Source organism: Lotus japonicus, chromosome 2 (genome assembly GCF_012489685.1).
Source record: "Lotus japonicus ecotype B-129 chromosome 2, LjGifu_v1.2".
Lineage (NCBI taxonomy): Eukaryota > Viridiplantae > Streptophyta > Magnoliopsida > Fabales > Fabaceae > Lotus > Lotus japonicus.
Window position 1 is genome coordinate 49,102,063 of NC_080042.1, and position 17,071 is coordinate 49,119,133.

At 45.3% G+C, this 17,071-nt stretch overlaps 1 protein-coding gene across 1 annotated transcript; it reads right to left on the reverse strand.

Moving 5' to 3' along the window:
- Positions 1-3,308: 3,308 nt before the first annotated feature.
- Positions 3,309-16,393, reverse strand: LOC130736551 (uncharacterized). The gene is made up of 3 exons (XM_057588370.1): positions 15,230-16,393; positions 14,877-15,095; positions 3,309-3,587 (listed from the first exon to the last, which is right to left on the reverse strand). Exons 1-3 carry the CDS (start codon positions 16,391-16,393, stop codon positions 3,309-3,311), a joined length of 1,662 nt encoding a protein of 553 aa, XP_057444353.1.
- Between the last annotated feature and the right edge of the window lie 678 nt (positions 16,394-17,071).

The following is a 17,071-nucleotide window of genomic DNA, read 5'->3' on the forward strand; positions in this document are numbered from 1 at the left end:
CTGGAGTAGCTTGAGTGATTTATCAAGTGAACCAGGATAAAATCCTTGTGTGCTTTTCTATCTCTCATCTTTAGCACTTTGTTCTCGAAAAGATTTGTTAAAATCTTTAAGGTGGAAGTTTTATCTTGAAAACGTTATTCAAACCCCCCCCCCTTTCTACCGTTTTTCATACCTTCAACTTGCACATAAGCTATCCACAAAAAGCTAGAAAATGCAACTTGAAACAAAACATAGCTGTCTTGAACTTGTCTTCAAATTAAACCAGACCAAAGGTAACACTCACAAAACACACATAGTCTTCACAGTAGCAACTTCACAGTAGGAACATAGGTCTTCATAGCAGTAGCCCAAAAAATATTACAGACCATAGCAGATAGAATCTTCAAACTTCAAACTACTCCCCCTTTTTAGGACAAAGTTGCAAAGGGTGCACAAATACATCCAAAAACAAAAGAAAATAGCAAAAAGAACATAGCAATCTAGTCTTCGAAACCGGACTCCTCTCCAGACTCTTCTGCACTCTCTTCAGATCCTTCCTCCTCTTCATGGCTCTCATCTTGAGCAGCTGTAGCAACAGCACTTTGCTCACCACCTTGGCGTTCTTCTTCTTGTAGCTTGAGTAGCAAAGCATCAACCTTGAGCTTCCTGGCAGTGCTCACCCTGATTGTCTCCTGCAAAGCCTTGGAGACTTCCTGTAATTCAGCAATTATGGCCTGAGTGCCAGATTCAGTCACAGGAGGGGCAGATGTCCTGCTGGTTGGCATGGCAATGTCTAGGACATGTGGTGAAGGTGCGAAAAACACTAGAAAGGGGGGGGGGGGGTTTGAATAGAGTTTTTCAAATAAAAGATATACTTTTGAACTTTTTCCAAACTCAAAGATAAGAACTAGGTGCTGAAGAATATGAAGTAAACCACGCAAGTATTTTATCCTGGTTCACTTGAGATAAAAGCTCAAGTTAATCCAGTCCACCCGTGAAGGTGATTTCTTCCTTCTTCTGATGAAGGCAATCCACTAAAATCAATGAGTGTTACAACTGCACTTGCAACCTGCTAAGTGACTAACAATACACTGATTTTCTCACTAGTATACTCTCAAGAAGCAGATCTACCGATCCTCTCAAGACTAGCTAAACACTGAATCAAACTTGATTCAGTCCTCTCAAGATCCGACCAAACTTGGTCTCTCAAGGAACTTACAAAGTGTTTGTAAGAGCTTTCAGGTTTACAAGAATTGCTTCTGAAAAGCTAATGGTAAACTCATATGTTTAAGAACAGTGAAGAAATATTACTAAGAGATTGGTTAGAATGAATTCAATAATATCGGCAAAGTTTCTTGGCTTCTTTCTTCTATCTTCATCCCTTATATACTCCAAGGCATATGATGTAGCCGTTGCTAGGGTTTTGCCCGTTGGAGTGGCAATCTTGTAATATCAGACTGCTAGGCTGAACGAGGTAGGTGGCGGACAGACTGAGACTGTACGATGTGTACTATGACAGCGACCTGTCCTTTCACCAGCTGACTTATGATCTGGAGTGCTTTAGATGGACATTGGTGAATCTTTTGATCATAGTCAGACCGAAGCTTGGATCCTCTGACCTTGCAACTTCTTCTTCTGAACAAGTTCCTCAGAACTTCTGAACGTCAGAGCTAGAATAGCTTGGGTCTTCAGAGCCAACTTCTTGCAGGTCTTCAGAACTTGAGTCTTCTACTTCAGGACCGTTCCTTCAGGAACATCTGGTCTTCAGAACTTCTGACTCCAGTTCTTCAGTACCTCTTGAGAGCTTCTATCTTCAGAACTTCTGAAGGATTTGCCACTGTTCTGAACGAACATGATAAGCTTTAGAGCTCTCTTTTTGGTAACCCTTGGTTCTTCTTCTTCTGAAGGAATCGGCTTGGGCCAGAATCAGAACCTGTTTGTCACAACTCATAAAGACTAACGTTAGAGTACCATAATTGTTCATCCTCAAAAACCTTAATTGTAATCATCAAAATATAGAGATGCAACCACTGATCAAATCTTGATCTTACAATCTCCCCCTTTTTGATGATGACAAAACAAGTATTTTGATGAACAATTCTTAATCAATAAACTGAATACACAAGAGAGAAGAGATCAGAGTTTAAACTTATCCTTGTGTAGCGGTTTATGTTACTCCTTCTGAATCTAGGATTGCACCTGATTCTGAGCTGGGGTCTCCCCCTGACTCCCCCTGAATCTATGACTTGATGAAATGATTTAAAGTCTAGATTCGGAGTCTAGTGATGTGATCAGAAGATACCCGTAGAAAGATGTGTACTCATCAGAAATTGATGGTTTAGAACTTGCGTAGATCACATGAAAACATAGAGTATTGTCCCGGTGAATTGGAATAAGGCGTCAGAGGCATATTAGTTCAGAAATTTGAACATAATGTATTCCTTGTTTTAGGACGCTTGGCAATATCTATGTGCCATAAGTATTTGATACTTATTCTCCTCTACTGGTTTTATATAATATAAGCAAAGTTAAAAGTTTATCAAAAACCATTTTATGTACTCCCCCTTTTTGTCATAAGCAAAAGGAGTGAAAAACACAAGCAATAACAACAAATAAGTAACTCAGATAAGACGCTTGTTATTATCAATGAACGAAACAGAGTACAGAGGATAGAAAAGACTAAGAAAACGAGTCCTAGATGCATAAGAAAGCACGAGAGTCCTTCATGGAGAGAAGCTGAAGGTGCAAAGGAAGAATGTCCTGATCAATGGAGGCTAACTGGGCAGCCAGTTCCTCCTTCAGAGTCTCACTCTCTTGGATGGCAGGAGTGGAGACAGCAGCTTGACCTGCTTCTTCTTGATCCTCTCGTTCCCTCTTTTCATGTTCGAGGAGCATACAAATGCTCTCGAATTGATCTTCCAGATCCTCCCGGCGAGAGGCCAGACGAAGGAGTTCTTTCAGAACATCCTTCAGAGTATGTAGACAGTGGATCTGAAACGGGGTCAGCCAGCATTTCTGCAGATACTCAATTTTCCCAAGAGCTTGGGATATTTGAGTGAGTGAGAGATTGATGCTCCAAGGAAAGATTTGGTCAAATACCAAAGCCTTAAGTTCAGAAATCAAATCAACAGAAGACATATTGATTATAAAGAAGAGAAGTAACAGAAAAACATGCATAAAACTCATCGAATCATAAATGCATGTGAGTTACTAAGAGAAGAGGACGGTGCATTAATTAAGTGTAGCAAAATTAAACATGGTCAAACATGAAATAAGTACACAGACAATTAAGGTAAAAAAAATATGCATGAAAGATAGATGAGAGGGGTTCAAGGCTTTGATGAAGATGGGAGATTCTCGATCAGATACTTCATCATGTTCTCCATTCTACTTGAAGATTCCTGAATCTGCCGACTTTGTTCACTCTGAATGATGCCTTGATGCTCAACCATCTGAAAAAACCTCTGCTGATCATCTTGTATCCTATCAATTCTGGCAGCCAGGAGAGCAATTTCCGGATGTGGAGCTGGTTCTGAAGCTTGAATAGGAACATCTGTAGGTGCCTGAATGTAACGCCCCGATTTCTTGAGTGTCACACAGTAACCAACCTTCACAATTAATTTTCGCCGATTTCATTACTTATCTTGATTAGGTGATAAAAGATCATTTTCTCTTTAGAAAACTCTTGAATACCACGTTTTAGAAACCTCATTAATGTTCCTCCGATTTACAACTTTAACCAGAAACAGCGGATTAATGAAAAACGGTTTGAATTAAATTCATGAACGGATTCGAACATAATCTATCGCTGTCATAAAACCAACTGTAAATAAAAGAAATGCCGTGTCCACACCCAAGTGTGGAAAAAACACGGTGAAAGTAAATTGTGTACATCAAATAATCAAAGTTTCCATAAAGCTTAACAAAAATTAAAGTAAGGTTCTAAAATGAATGCTCGCTCTCATAGGGTCCCCCAGTCATGCCATCACTGTCCCGGTCGCTCTGCAGGGTCGTCCTTTGGCTTCTTGTCCTCAACAGCCTGTCTTCTCTTTCTTGGTCTTGGTCCAACCAAGTTGTTGTGTATCCACCGTGCGCCTCCACCATATCGACGTGGTCCCGTAACTGAAGCATTAGACTCGTCACAGGGCTCGAACTCAGCTGGCGACTCCCCGAATCCCTCGTTCTCAAGTTGGTGGAACCTAGCAGGCGGATAGGGCATATCAATGACTCCCCTTTCAATCGTTCGGACCTCCACCAAGTTTCCGTCCCTGTCCATCCCCATGAAGCTCACATCCCCGACATAGACTTTTCGAGTCCCGGAGGAGTCGGCTCTCCAGGCCCGATCGTCAAGCTGACTATCAAGTCTCAGTGTCCAGTGATGGACGTGCGTCGTCGTCGTGGACGTCATCTACCCCCCCCCCCAAGTAACACATAACACAAAAAGCAGGGTTAGGTCTAAAAGAAAAACATATAGCAAGATAAATATAATGTTTCTACTTCCAAATTAAATAATTAATCCTTTCACATTAGGGTTCCTATAGTTAGTAGATCATCGAACGGAACCTCACTTCACACAACCCACCAAAACTTCCATGGCCAATCACATACATCCGCAGATGTACAACACGTGAAGCTGCAATACTTCACAAAAATCTCACGGTGACCGCAGTCAACCAAATCACGAGGATCCACTGATCCACAAATCTCCCTCGCGTGCAAGTCCATCGTTCTCATGGACCATAGTCTACCTGACCTATGTCCGCTAATTAATTTCACTTGCAAGCGAGTCACAACATTATAAATTCTCTTTCTCTTTGTTCTTAAGGCTCTAAGGTCATCCTAGAGTCTTACAATTTTCAACGTCGAATAAAAATAACGACAAAGAAATCATAGTCACATTGGGAATTACGGCTAGGTGAGCGACCCTTTGTGACAATTACTGGAATAAGCATATTACATCGCAGATCCATAACCATAATCATAATTTGCATGCCTTTCAACCACATAATCATAGCAAATTCAACGACAGGGTACCACACGACTTCCACCATCAAGACGGAAGGAAAATCCACCGAATCCCCAAGAAATAGGGTTCGGCCGAACCCTCCCATGGCTCTATGGTTTTCAAAATAATTTTCCTTCCTTCCCCCTTGATCATGGCAATCATGGTACAGCCCCAACAACCCAAATATCCACTCAAAATTTCAGAATCAAACATTTAGCAAGTATCATGTTATAATAAGTGCAAAACAGCACAAAATTCAACAAATACCATGGCAACTCGCATGGGATCATAGACTCAGATCATAAACCACGTTTGAGGATCATATTCATGGCTGTTCAAGAGAAAAATTCTAGCAAGCAAGCATGCACAAGAAATCATGCAAAAACAGTACAAACTCAAGTTGTTTCTCATGTAATTCATGGCATATTCCCTAAGAACCTACCCATTCCTAGGACCAGCCCTTACCTTGGGTTCTTGGTCTGAAAAAAAAGAAAAGATGCAGGTTCAGAGCTCAGCTGCTTGCTGTCCACGTCCCTCTCTTCCCTCCTACTCGAGCTCTCTCTCTCTCGCAGGTCTCCCTCTCTCTCTCTCGCGCGCGCACAAGGTGGCGGTGGTGGCTTGGTCGGCGGCGGCTAAGGGTGCAAGGGGTGGTTCTCTCACTCTTTTCTCTTCTGTTTTCTTTACGTAAGGAGTGCAAGGGTTTCTGTTTCAGAATTGAATGGAAAAGAAACTAGTTTCCCCCCCTTTACCCCACTTGAACCCGCAACACACACAACCTAGTGGGCTAGGGTTTCAATTTTCTTTTCAAGCCCGAACCATGCCCAAACCCTTGACCCATCAATTTAGCTCTTAATCTGGTCTAAACTCAATTAAAAACCAAGTCCGTTTATGTAAAAACAGAAGCAAAATCGGAATTAAAATAAAAACACCTCAATTAGTTCGCTGGTACTGTTCAGCCTGAACGACAATCACTAAAATGCGCATATCTCGAGCTAAAGAGGTCGGAATGACCTGATTCCACTTCGAGAATTTTCTAGACTTAAAGGGCTACAACTCTCATGAAGGCCGTTTTCCCAAATGAGGTCGTTAAGACCCTCTAAAAAGTCACACAAGTTGACAGTTCTAATCTGCCAGTTATCAAACATTAACTAAAACTCCAATTTTATTCAAACTTTCATAAAATTGTTCCAAATTGAACTTAGGGCCTTACAATACCACCCCCCTTAAAATAGTTTCGCCCTCGAAACTTAAGGGTTTACAAATAAATCGGGATGTGACTGTAAGATCAAGTTTTGATCTAGTAGTACAACTCTATGTTTTGATGATTACAAGTTAACCTTTTGATATGAACAATTATTGTACTCTAACGTGTTTTTCTGAGTGTGCTATTTACAGGCTCTGACCTCTATTCAATCTCACACAAATCAGAAGCACTGTGCTTAAAGAGTGACCCAAGCAATGCTTTCGCATTGTCCATGTTCAGTCTGAACAGTGGAAAAGCTTCAGAAGATCTGAAGTAAATCAAGCTCTGATAAGGACTCAGCTCACTTGAAGTTCTGAAGATCCAGAGTTCTAACAACCAAGAAACTCTGAAGGTTCAGATGTTCTGATGGTGTAGAAGACTCTGAAGATTCAGAAGCTGAATAGTGGAAACTCTGATGTCCAGAAGCAAGAAACTCTGAAGACCATGTACTTCCCTCTGAGTTCAGAATCAGAAGATACAACGGTCAGAGGATCTGTGCTTTCCCTCTGACTCTGATCAACCGGCTTCACAAGTTCCAACATGAAGCATTCCCCTGATCAGAAGTCTCCTAGGTTTAAGGGTCATGTCACTATCCAAGTACAAAAGCATATGTACTATCCTGACGACCTACCTAACGTTCTCAGCCACAGCAGAAGCTGGAATTTCCAGAACTGCCCTCCAACGGTAGCATTTCCATGCAGCGTTCAAACCCTAATCCTTGGAGCATAAATAGAGGCTGAAGATTGAAAGATGCTGTTGGAAGAATCACACACGCGCAAGCTATATTCAAAAACCTTCTAAGCATTCTTTCATCTGAATTTCATTGTGTTTACTATAAGCTTTTTAGAAGCATTCTCTTTGTAAACAAGAACCTCATATACAGTTGTATAGTTTGCCTTTAGGAGATCAAGGTTGATCGGATCCTAGAGAAGACTAAGAGAGTGAATCTTAGTGTGAGATAAGTCAGTGTAATTGTTAGTCACTTGTAGGTCTCAAGTGCAGTTGTAACACTTTACTTGATTAGTGGATTGCCTTCATTCTAAGAAGGAAGAAATCACCTTAACGGGTGGACTGGATTAGCTTGAGGGATTTATCAAGTGAACCAGGATAAAAATCCTTGTGTGCTTTCCTATCTCTTATCTTGAGCACTTAGTTCTCGAAAAGATTTGTTGAAATCTTTAAGGTGGAAGTTTTATCTTGAAAACGTTATTCAAACCCCCCCTTTCTACCGTTTTTCATACCTTCAGTGACTCCCGCATCTTATCCTCTAACTCCCAGGTCGCATCACCGGTTTCTTGGTTCCACATGACCTTCACTAAAGGTACCCCCTTGTTTCTTAAGCGCTTTATGCTTCGGTCGATGATCTTGATGGGTGGCACCTCCATTGTCAGATCATCTCTCAGCTGTATATCGTCTGGCGTAATCACATGCGATTCATCTGCCATGTACTTTCCAACTGCGACACATGAAGAACGTCATGGATGTTGGATAGAAACGGTGGTAGGGCGATCCTGTACGCCACCGGTCCAACTCGCTCCGTGATCTGGTACGGCCCAATAAACTTCGGAGTAAGCTTCTTGGACTTGATTGCCCTTCCGACACCTGTCATCGGGGTAACCCGCAAGAAGACATGGTCTCCGGCCTGAAATTCTAACTCCTTTCGTCGGTTGTCGGCGTAACTCTTTTGGCGACTCTGTGCGGTTCTCATCTTTTCCTGAATTCTCTTGACTTTCTCGGTGGTCTGTTGCACCAATCCCGGGCCAATCACCAAATTTTCTCCATCTTGATGCCAGCATAAGGGCGTACGACACCTCCGACCGTACAAAGCTTCGTAAGGTGCCATGCCGATGCTCGCATGGAAACTATTGTTGTAAGTGAATTCGATCAATGACAGCATCTCATCCCAACTGCCCTTGTGATCCAACACACAGGCCCGTAGCAAATCTTCCAGCGACTGGATTGTCCTCTCTGTCTGCCCATCGGTTTGCGGATGATAGGCAGAGCTCAATCTCAACTTAGTTCCGAGGGCTTGCTGCAAGGCTCCCCAAAAGTGAGAGGTAAACCTCGGATCTTTGTCTGACACGATGCTGGTCGGCACACCATGCAGACGCACAACCTCAGCCACATAAATCTCCGCCAATTTCTCCACCTTGTACTTCAGGTTGATCGGGATAAAATGAGCGGTCTTTGTCAAACGATCAACAACAACCCAAATTGCATCAAATTTCCTCCGAGTTAAAGGTAAAGCCGTCACGAAGTCCATAGAAATACTGTCCCACTTCCGCTCTGGGACATCTAGTGGTTGCAGCTTCCCTGCGGGCTTCTGATGCTCTACCTTCGCTTTCTGACATGTCAAGCAAGTAGAAACATACTCAGCAACCTGCTTCTTCATCCCAGGCCACCAGAAGTGAAGTTTCAAGTCCTGATACATCTTGTTCATTCTGGGATGGATACTCAACCTACTCTTGTGCCCTTCATCCAGGATCAATCTTCTCATTTCTGCATCGTTAGGCACACATATCCGTCCCTTGCATCGCAAAATATCGTCATTTCCAATAGAGAACTCTGGTGCCTTTCCCTGAGTCACACGGTTTCGCCACTCAGCTATCCCTTCATCTGTCTCTTGTCTAGACTTGATCTCTTCCAAGAGTCCACTTGACACCATCACCATTCCGAAACTCAGTTTTCCTGGTGCGAGCTTAACGTCCAAGCTCACATCTCGGAAAGCCTCTAACAGTTCTAACTCCTTGACCATCATTGAGGACACATGTATAGCCTTCCGGCTGAGAGCGTCGGATACGACATTGCTTTTCCCCGGATGGTACTGTAGAGTGAATTCATAGTCCTGCAGGAATTCCATCCACCTCCGCTGCCTCATGTTCAGATCTTTCTGATCAAACAAGTACTTTAAGCTCTTATGATCGCTGTAGATCGTGAACGTACTGCCATAGAGGTAGTGTCTCCAAATCTTGAGAGCATAAACTATGGCAGACAACTCCAAGTCATGTGTGGGGTAGTTCTTCTCATGAGTCTTCAACTGCCTTGAAGCATAGGCAATTACTTTCTTATCTTGCATCATTACACACCCCAAACCATTGTGCGACGCATCACAATACACGTCATAAGGTTCTCCTTCCTTATTTAAAGCTAGTATGGGTGCGGTGGTCAGCCGCTTCTTTAACTCCTGGAAACTAGCCTCACACTTCTCCGTCCACGCAAACGGTTGATTCCTCTTTGTCAACTGGGTCAACGGCGAAGTCAACTTTGCGTAATCTTTGACGAATCGTCTATAGTAGCCAGCAAGCCCAACAAAGCTTCTGATGTCGCTTGCTGTCTTTGGTTGCCCCCATGACAGAATCATCTCGATCTTGCTAGGATCCACTGCCACACCCTGACTTGATATGACATGCCCCAAAAATTTCACCTCCTCCATCCAAAACTCACACTTTGAGCCGTTCGCATACAGCTGTTTCCCGCGCAACACGCCCAACACCTGGCGCAGATGCTCCTCATGTTCCTCTCTACTCTTCGAGTAGATTAGGATGTCATCGGTGAATACTACCACGAACTTGTCCAGGAATGGTCTGAACACTCTGTTCATGTAGTCCATGAACACTGCGGGTGCATTAGTAACTCCAAACGGCATCACAAGATATTCATAATGCCCGTATCGAGTCCTGAATGCGGTTTTCTGGATGTCACATTCATTAACTCGGATCTGATGGTATCCTGACTTAAGATCTGTTCCGGATAAGAACATTGAGAAAGGGTGTAATCCCTAGAGAGAGAGAATAACTGAATTTCATGTGTGTATTCATCAAATGAGCCAAAGTCCCTTACAATTGGTATCTGCTACCTATTTATAGAGGTAGTGTTGGGCCCCCATATGCTAGTGTCCTTAATGGGCCGTGTGGGCCTGGCTAAACGAGGCCCAACCCTACTGGCTTGGGGACCCGCCACGGGGCGGTGTGAACCCTGGGCGTTGCCCCTCTAGGGGCTCGCCCAGTCCACAAGTCCACAAGACACCGAGCTCGAAGCATGAGAGCTAAGTGTGTCTTTAAGAAAACTATAACTGCCTAATGCTTATCCATCGTGTATGCAAAAAATCCAAGTCGCCAACATGGCGTGAAAAGATGAAGGGCGAGCGCCCTTGGTCCGCAAGTCCACAAGCTCGAAGACTCTTCCATAAGCGGTTTGTTATTGGGTGGGACAAGCTCCTGATGGCGCGATTTAGTTACAAAGTGAAACAAGTTTCACGATGAACTAAATTAGCCCCGGAAAAGCCCACGTAACCACCGGATTCATTGGCGATGTGTGGGGTACAAATTGCCCATTCTACTGAGCACCGCTTTGGTAATCCAACTGGCCATTGGAACCCAAAGCACTTTGAGTCCCGAAATGGGACGATCCCACCAAGGGTGGCGACCTACCGCTAGGGTGGTGACCACATGCCAAAGGGTGGCGACCAAACGCTATGGGTGGCGACCTGTAAGACTCAGTTTCTAGACACACAAAAGTCGCCAAAAGGGTGGCGACCTGACGCTAAGGGTGGCGACCTACCGCAAGAGGGTCGCGACCTACCGCAAGAGGATGGCGACCTACCGCTAAAGGGTCGCGACCTACCGCCAAAAATGAGGGTAGCGACCTACCGCAAAATGGTGGCGACCTACCGCAAGAGGGTCGCGACCTACCGCAAGAGGGTCGCGACCTACCGCCAAAAATGAGGGTAGCGACCTACCGCAAAATGGTGGCGGCCTTACGCTGAGAGTGGCGAGCAAGCCAAACTAATTTCTTATAAGGCACAAAATTCTTTGACAAAATTGGTTTTAACTTAGATTTATAAGAGCACATCTTTGGTGGTTGATTTTTCTTTGATGATTAGGAAACAGGCTAAAGCAAGATGGTGATGGCGATGCGGCGAGTGAGGACACTCCTACTCCTCATGACTTGGACGGAGTCTGGTGGACTTGTGGACTCGGGCGAGAGAAGGAGCATGCGTGCTGGGCGGACCTTCTCCTAAGGACGATGCGGCGGCGACTTCGGCTTGAAGACACATTATGCTCTCATGCTTCGAGCTCGGTGTCTCGTGGACTGGTTGAGTCCTTTCACCATATTAAGGGACTCGCCCCGGAAGCAACTTGATCCGTGAAGATGCTACGAGGGGCGGATGCGGGAGAAATTGGCGGGAGACCATGTCACCAGGCGAGCCGGCTTCTATTCAGCGAGTCACGTCATATGTGGCGGGCCACCACGACTCCTTAATCTTGTAGGCGTTTGTACACCATCTTTCTAGGTCCCGCGTCAATCGGTGATTCATGTATTTGTATATTTCCTTGCGCCTATTAGCGGTTTGTGTTTCATTCGCGCTATGTCGGCGACCTACACGCTTTATATATTCTTTGTTGATCCCGCCAAGTAGCGTGGTTAGGTGATCTTCTAGGCGGGGAAGCTATTGCAGCTAGAAGCTTGGGAATAGTTCCTGCGCGTTGGTCGAAACCGCCAGCCGAGGAACGCCGTACCAAGCTCGCCCTTGGTCCGCAAGTCCACAAGCTCGAAGCAGGAGAGCGAAGTGTGTCTTCAAAATGTGACCGCCAATCTCTGTCCCCTTGTGATTCCCCTAGCAGGTCGCCCTTTGCCACAAGTCCACCAGACTCCGTCCAAGTCATGAGGAGTAGGAGTGTCCTCACTCGCCGCATCGCCATCACCATCTTGCTTTAGCCTGTTTCCTAATCATCAAAGAAAAATCAACCACCAAAGATGTGCTCTTATAAATCTAAGTTAAAACCAATTTTGTCAAAGAATTTTGTGCCTTATAAGAAATTAGTTTGGCTTGCTCGCCACTCTCAGCGTAAGGCCGCCACCATTTTGCGGTAGGTCGCTACCCTCATTTTTGGCGGTAGGTCGCGACCCTCTTGCGGTAGGTCGCGACCCTCTTGCGGTAGGTCGCCACCATTTTGCGGTAGGTCGCTACCCTCATTTTTGGCGGTAGGTCGCGACCCTTTAGCGGTAGGTCGCCATCCTCTTGCGGTAGGTCGCGACCCTCTTGCGGTAGGTCGCCACCCTTAGCGTCAGGTCGCCACCCTTTTGCCGACTTTTGTGTGTCTAGAAACTGAGTCTTACAGGTCGCCACCCATAGCGTTTGGTCGCCACCCTTTGGCATGTGGTCACCACCCTAGCGGTAGGTCGCCACCCTTGGTGTGATCGTCCCATTTCGGGACTCAAAGTGCTTTGGGTTCCAATGGCCAGTTGGATTACCAAAGCGGTGCTCAGTAGAATGGGCAATTTGTACCCCACACATCGCCAATGAATCCGGTGGTTACGTGGGCTTTTCCGGGGCTAATTTAGTTCATCGTGAAACTTGTTTCACTTTGTAACTAAATCGCGCCATCAGGAGCTTGTCCCACCCAATAACAAACCGCTTATGGAAGAGTCTTCCAAGCTAAACCATAATCCAATGTGCTGCATCTCATGTTGTTATCATCCTCTGCACTGTTACTCCTTCTCCTAGCAAATTGACCATGTGCACATGCCTTTCCTGAACTTCATACTTGTATAACAGAAAGTGTAAAGGGCATTTTGGTGAAATGAGAGAACTTTATACTCTAATGTAATCAACAGATATCATTAATATCATTCTCTAGAAATGTCAAATTAAATCTGACCGTAGATGAATATTGCACTCAGAATCAGAAGGTTGATAATAGAATAAATTAACTCAGCTCCTGCAGCAACTTCATAATCATAACAATCATCCATGGTGCTAAAGAAAACCTTATTGAACATGTGAAATTCCGGCGTATCATTCCAACTCCAGCTTCTGAGCCTTGTTCGAACACCACTATTGTTCAGTTCAACTAGCCTCCATTGCCTTAGTTTACTCAACCAAAATCAGTAATCTGCCATTTTGCTCGGCAGTCACTTGCCGCAACGCCGACACTGGACGTGCTATCACCAGCAGCAGGGAAAAGGTCATCCCTCATGGTGTTGGAAAGGACAATGTTCCTCTGTGACATTTCATCGAGCAGTTGGTGTGTCTCAACTCACCCACTCCTTCTCTTTGATCCGATTTGCTCCTCTCTGTCTGAATCAAAACTAGTGAAGACAATATAACTTCTATTATCAACTTCAAAATAAGAAAATTAGGAAATACAACAACTGAGAATGGAATCAAATGAAAGATGGAGGAAAAGTTTGAAGGAATTGGAAAATTTTTTTGCCAGCGATCTTAACCATAGCAACGCTTTACTCGCCAAACTTCCACGGCCAAAACAAAACGTGCCCGCCAGAATTCCGCCGCCGGAGTAAAACGTGCTTGCCAGATTCCAACGCCAGCGACGTTCTCTCGCCGCCGAACTCCATCGCCAACAACACTTGCTCGCCGCCTAGCCTCAAAACGTGCTCGCCAAAGCCAACACGTGCTCGCCAAAGCAAACGTGCTCGCCAAAGCAAACGTGCTCGCCAGAATTCCAACGCCTCATCAAAAAACGTCTCGGGATTGGCTCTGCTCCTCATGTATTGTGCTCTGGACAGATTCCTCGCCTTCGTTCTTTTCTTCGTCATTACCGATCTGCTCTCCCTTGCCTACATGCTTCCTCGATCTGAAGCTTCACCTCTGTTGACGCTCTTCATTGTCGGTCTGAACCGTGTTGCTCCGATCTGCCATCGCTGGATGCGCCTTGAAGAACTAACACCCTTCTACACGCTGAATCTCGATCTGTCATTCTCTCGTGAACGCACCCTGTTCCTTCCCCTCCGCATTGCCACCGATCTGAAACTCCTCCTTTTATCGCTGCTTTTTCTCCCGTTTCGAAACCTGATCAGCTTTCTTGATCCGTCATTCTCCCGTCCACTATAGCCACTGAGTTTCATCGATTCCTTTCTCAGTCTCGAATTAGCTCCCGCTCCGTCGATTGTCAACAGCGATCAAGCTTCCGCCACGATCCGCCTGTGATGCCGCAATAATCAACAGATCCGTCCACTCTAAATCGCAAATCCCCTCCTCCCAGTAGCACAGGCGGTTCCGCCTCAGAATGCGTGGCTTGCCTTCGATGCTTTTATTCGTATTCCTTTTCCAATCCAGAGCCCAAAAAGATCATCCAAGATCCATTTCCGTAATCAAAATCCGTCCCGCGAAATCCACGAAAATCAACGAAAATCTCAAGCAAAATCAGTTGTGCAATCAATCCACGTGATCCGGGAATCAAAAGTTTATCGATCCCCACAGACGGCGCCAAATGTTCCGGATAAGAACATTGAGAAAGGGTGTAATCCCTAGAGAGAGAGAATAACTGAATTTCATGTGTGTATTCATCAAATGAGCCAAAGTCCCTTACAATTGGTATCTGCTACCTATTTATAGAGGTAGTGTTGGGCCCCCATATGCTAGTGTCCTTAATGGGCCGTGTGGGCCTGGCTAAACGAGGCCCAACCCTACTGGCTTGGGGACCCGCCACGGGGCGGTGTGAACCCTGGGCGTTGCCCCTCTAGGGGCTCGCCCAGTCCAAGATCTATCTTCGAGAAAATCACCGCTCCTCTAAGTTGATCCATTAAGTCGTCTATCCGAGGCATCGGATTACGGTTCTTCACTGTCACCTTATTCAGCTGCCGGTAATCCACACACAATCTGGACTTCCCATCCTTCTTCTTTACCAATAGCACAGGTGCACCCCAAGGCGATACGCTAGGTCGAATGAATCCCTTTGAGGATAGATCATCCAACTGCTTTGCCAATTCTGCCAACTCCGCTGGGGCCATACGATAAGGTGCCATTGATATTGGTCCAGTACCAGGCACAATGTCAATAGAGAACTCCGTCTCTCTAACTGGTGGTAAGCCGGGTACATCTTCTGGGAACACATCGGCATACTCCTGTACCACCAAGATATTGCGCACATCACCATCATGTTTCGCTTCGGCAACGATAGAGTTCACATACGCCGGTGAACCCTTTCCCAAGTTGTACGAGTTTAAGAATCCGTAACGCCGGGATCTGGGAATACTACCGCCTTGTTAGCACAATCTAAGAGCACGTGATATTGCGCTAACCAATCCATTCCCAAGATCACATCCAGCTCTTTGAGCCCTAAACAGACGAGGTTCGCAAAGAACTTCCAATCCTCGTAAACCAACGGACATTGTAAGCATGCCGTGCGTGTAACTAATCGATCAGCGGCAGGGGTTGTCACCACCAGATTGAAGGGTAGGTCAGCAGTCAGTAACCCTAACCTCTTCACACAATCCTCAGCAATGAATGAGTGCGTAGCACCCGAATCAAATAAAACAATTAGTGATGTTCCAGCAATAAGACACGTACCCTGGATAAGGTCATCAGTAACGGCGGCCTGTTCGCCAGAAATAGCAAAGAGACGACCTGGAGCAGATGGTCGTTTCCCCCTGGCAGTATTCAGCACTGGCTCAGTTTGAGCAGCACTCGGGCAATTTCTCTCCACATGTCCTGGTTTTCGGCATCTCCAGCATACAATCTCCTTGCTACATTCATTAGCATAGTGTCCTTTCTCATTGCACTTGTAGCAGGTCACATCTTCCTTTGTAACAGGGGTTGCTCCCCTCACAACATTTGGCACTTGGGCAGCTGGGCGCTGGTAAGGCTTTCTCATTGGCGCCTTGCCCTTATCGAACTTCCCCACTGGTCTCTGTCCATTGAATCTTCCCGGTTGATTCTGTCCCGGGCGCACTGTTCCTCCGCTCTCTGTATGGCCTCTTTGCCTGTTCTCCATAGCCTCGACTTCACGAGCCTTCTCAACCTGCTGTTGATAGACCCTGATTCCCAAAGGCCTAACAGCCTTCTCAATCTCATTCCTCAATCCGCGCATAAACCTGTTGCACAGATAAACCTCATCCACCTGGTTCTGGAAGAAACGAAAGTGTTTGGATAAGGCTTCCAAACGTGCAGCATATTCCCCCACGGACGTAGGTCCTTGCCTCAAGCTGAGGAACTTGTTCTCCATTTCTTCCCTTGCTGTCTCCGGGAAGTACTTGTCCATGAAAGCCTTCCTGAAAGACTCCCAGGTGATGGCCTCATGATTGGCCGTCATCAGCTGTCTGGCACTACGCCACCAATACTCGGCATCACCCTTCAGCATGAAAGTTGCCAAGCTGACCTTCTCGGCATCTGGGGTATGGAGTGCCTCGAAGATCTTCTCCATCTCCTGAACCCATAGTGTTGTTCCTTTGTTGTCATCAATTTTGTAAAAAAAAAACAACCTGATGTCCTAGCCGATGTTGTGACATCTGCCTTGATGAAGGCCAGGACATCCGCCCCTGCTGGCATGCAAGTGGGTCCCTTGTGGTTATGCTTTATGGTATGATCTGTGCTTACTTGAAGGTCAAGTAACTGTGTGTTGGGAGCCAGTTGCGGGTTGTAATTGTTGAAGCAAATCTGTGATTAAAAAGATTTGTTTCTATTTTTACTTGTTGATCACTCATATCAGATCTTGAAAGATTCTCTGCTGATATGAGTTGGATCAAAGTGTTCTTCAGCCCAAATAAACCCTAGCCGCCTCTGCTGAAGTATATATATTGACAAAGACCTGAAGCTTGATGTTGATCGAGAGAATTACCTTGAAGATCAAGTGTTCTTAAGAGTGTAAGTTGTTCTTTGTCTTTGTTAGTTGTGAACTCGTCTTGCTCACTGATTCTATAAAGTGAGACTGAGTTCTGTGTTGTGTTTGAGTGTCAAACAAACTCTGTGTTATTGTTGTTCACCAATCACTGTGGCAGTGATTGAGGAAAAGTGAGAGGGGCTCTCATACTTAGGCTGTGGTTCTAAGTAGAATACCACTGGGTAGAATAGGTTAAGAACAATGAACTTGATGTGTTCATGT

Coding starts and splice junctions, on each gene's coding strand:
- LOC130736551 (XM_057588370.1), bottom strand. CDS start 16,393: ATGGAGAAGATCTTCGAGGCACTCCATACCCCAGATGCCGAGAAGGTC. Junction 15,096..15,229: donor TAGATTGTGCTAACAAGGCG/GTAGTATTCCCA, acceptor TTGGTGGTACAG/GAGTATGCCGATGTGTTCCC. Junction 3,588..14,876: donor GGGGTGCACCTGTGCTATTG/GTAAAGAAGAAG, acceptor TTAATTGTGAAG/GTTGGTTACTGTGTGACACT.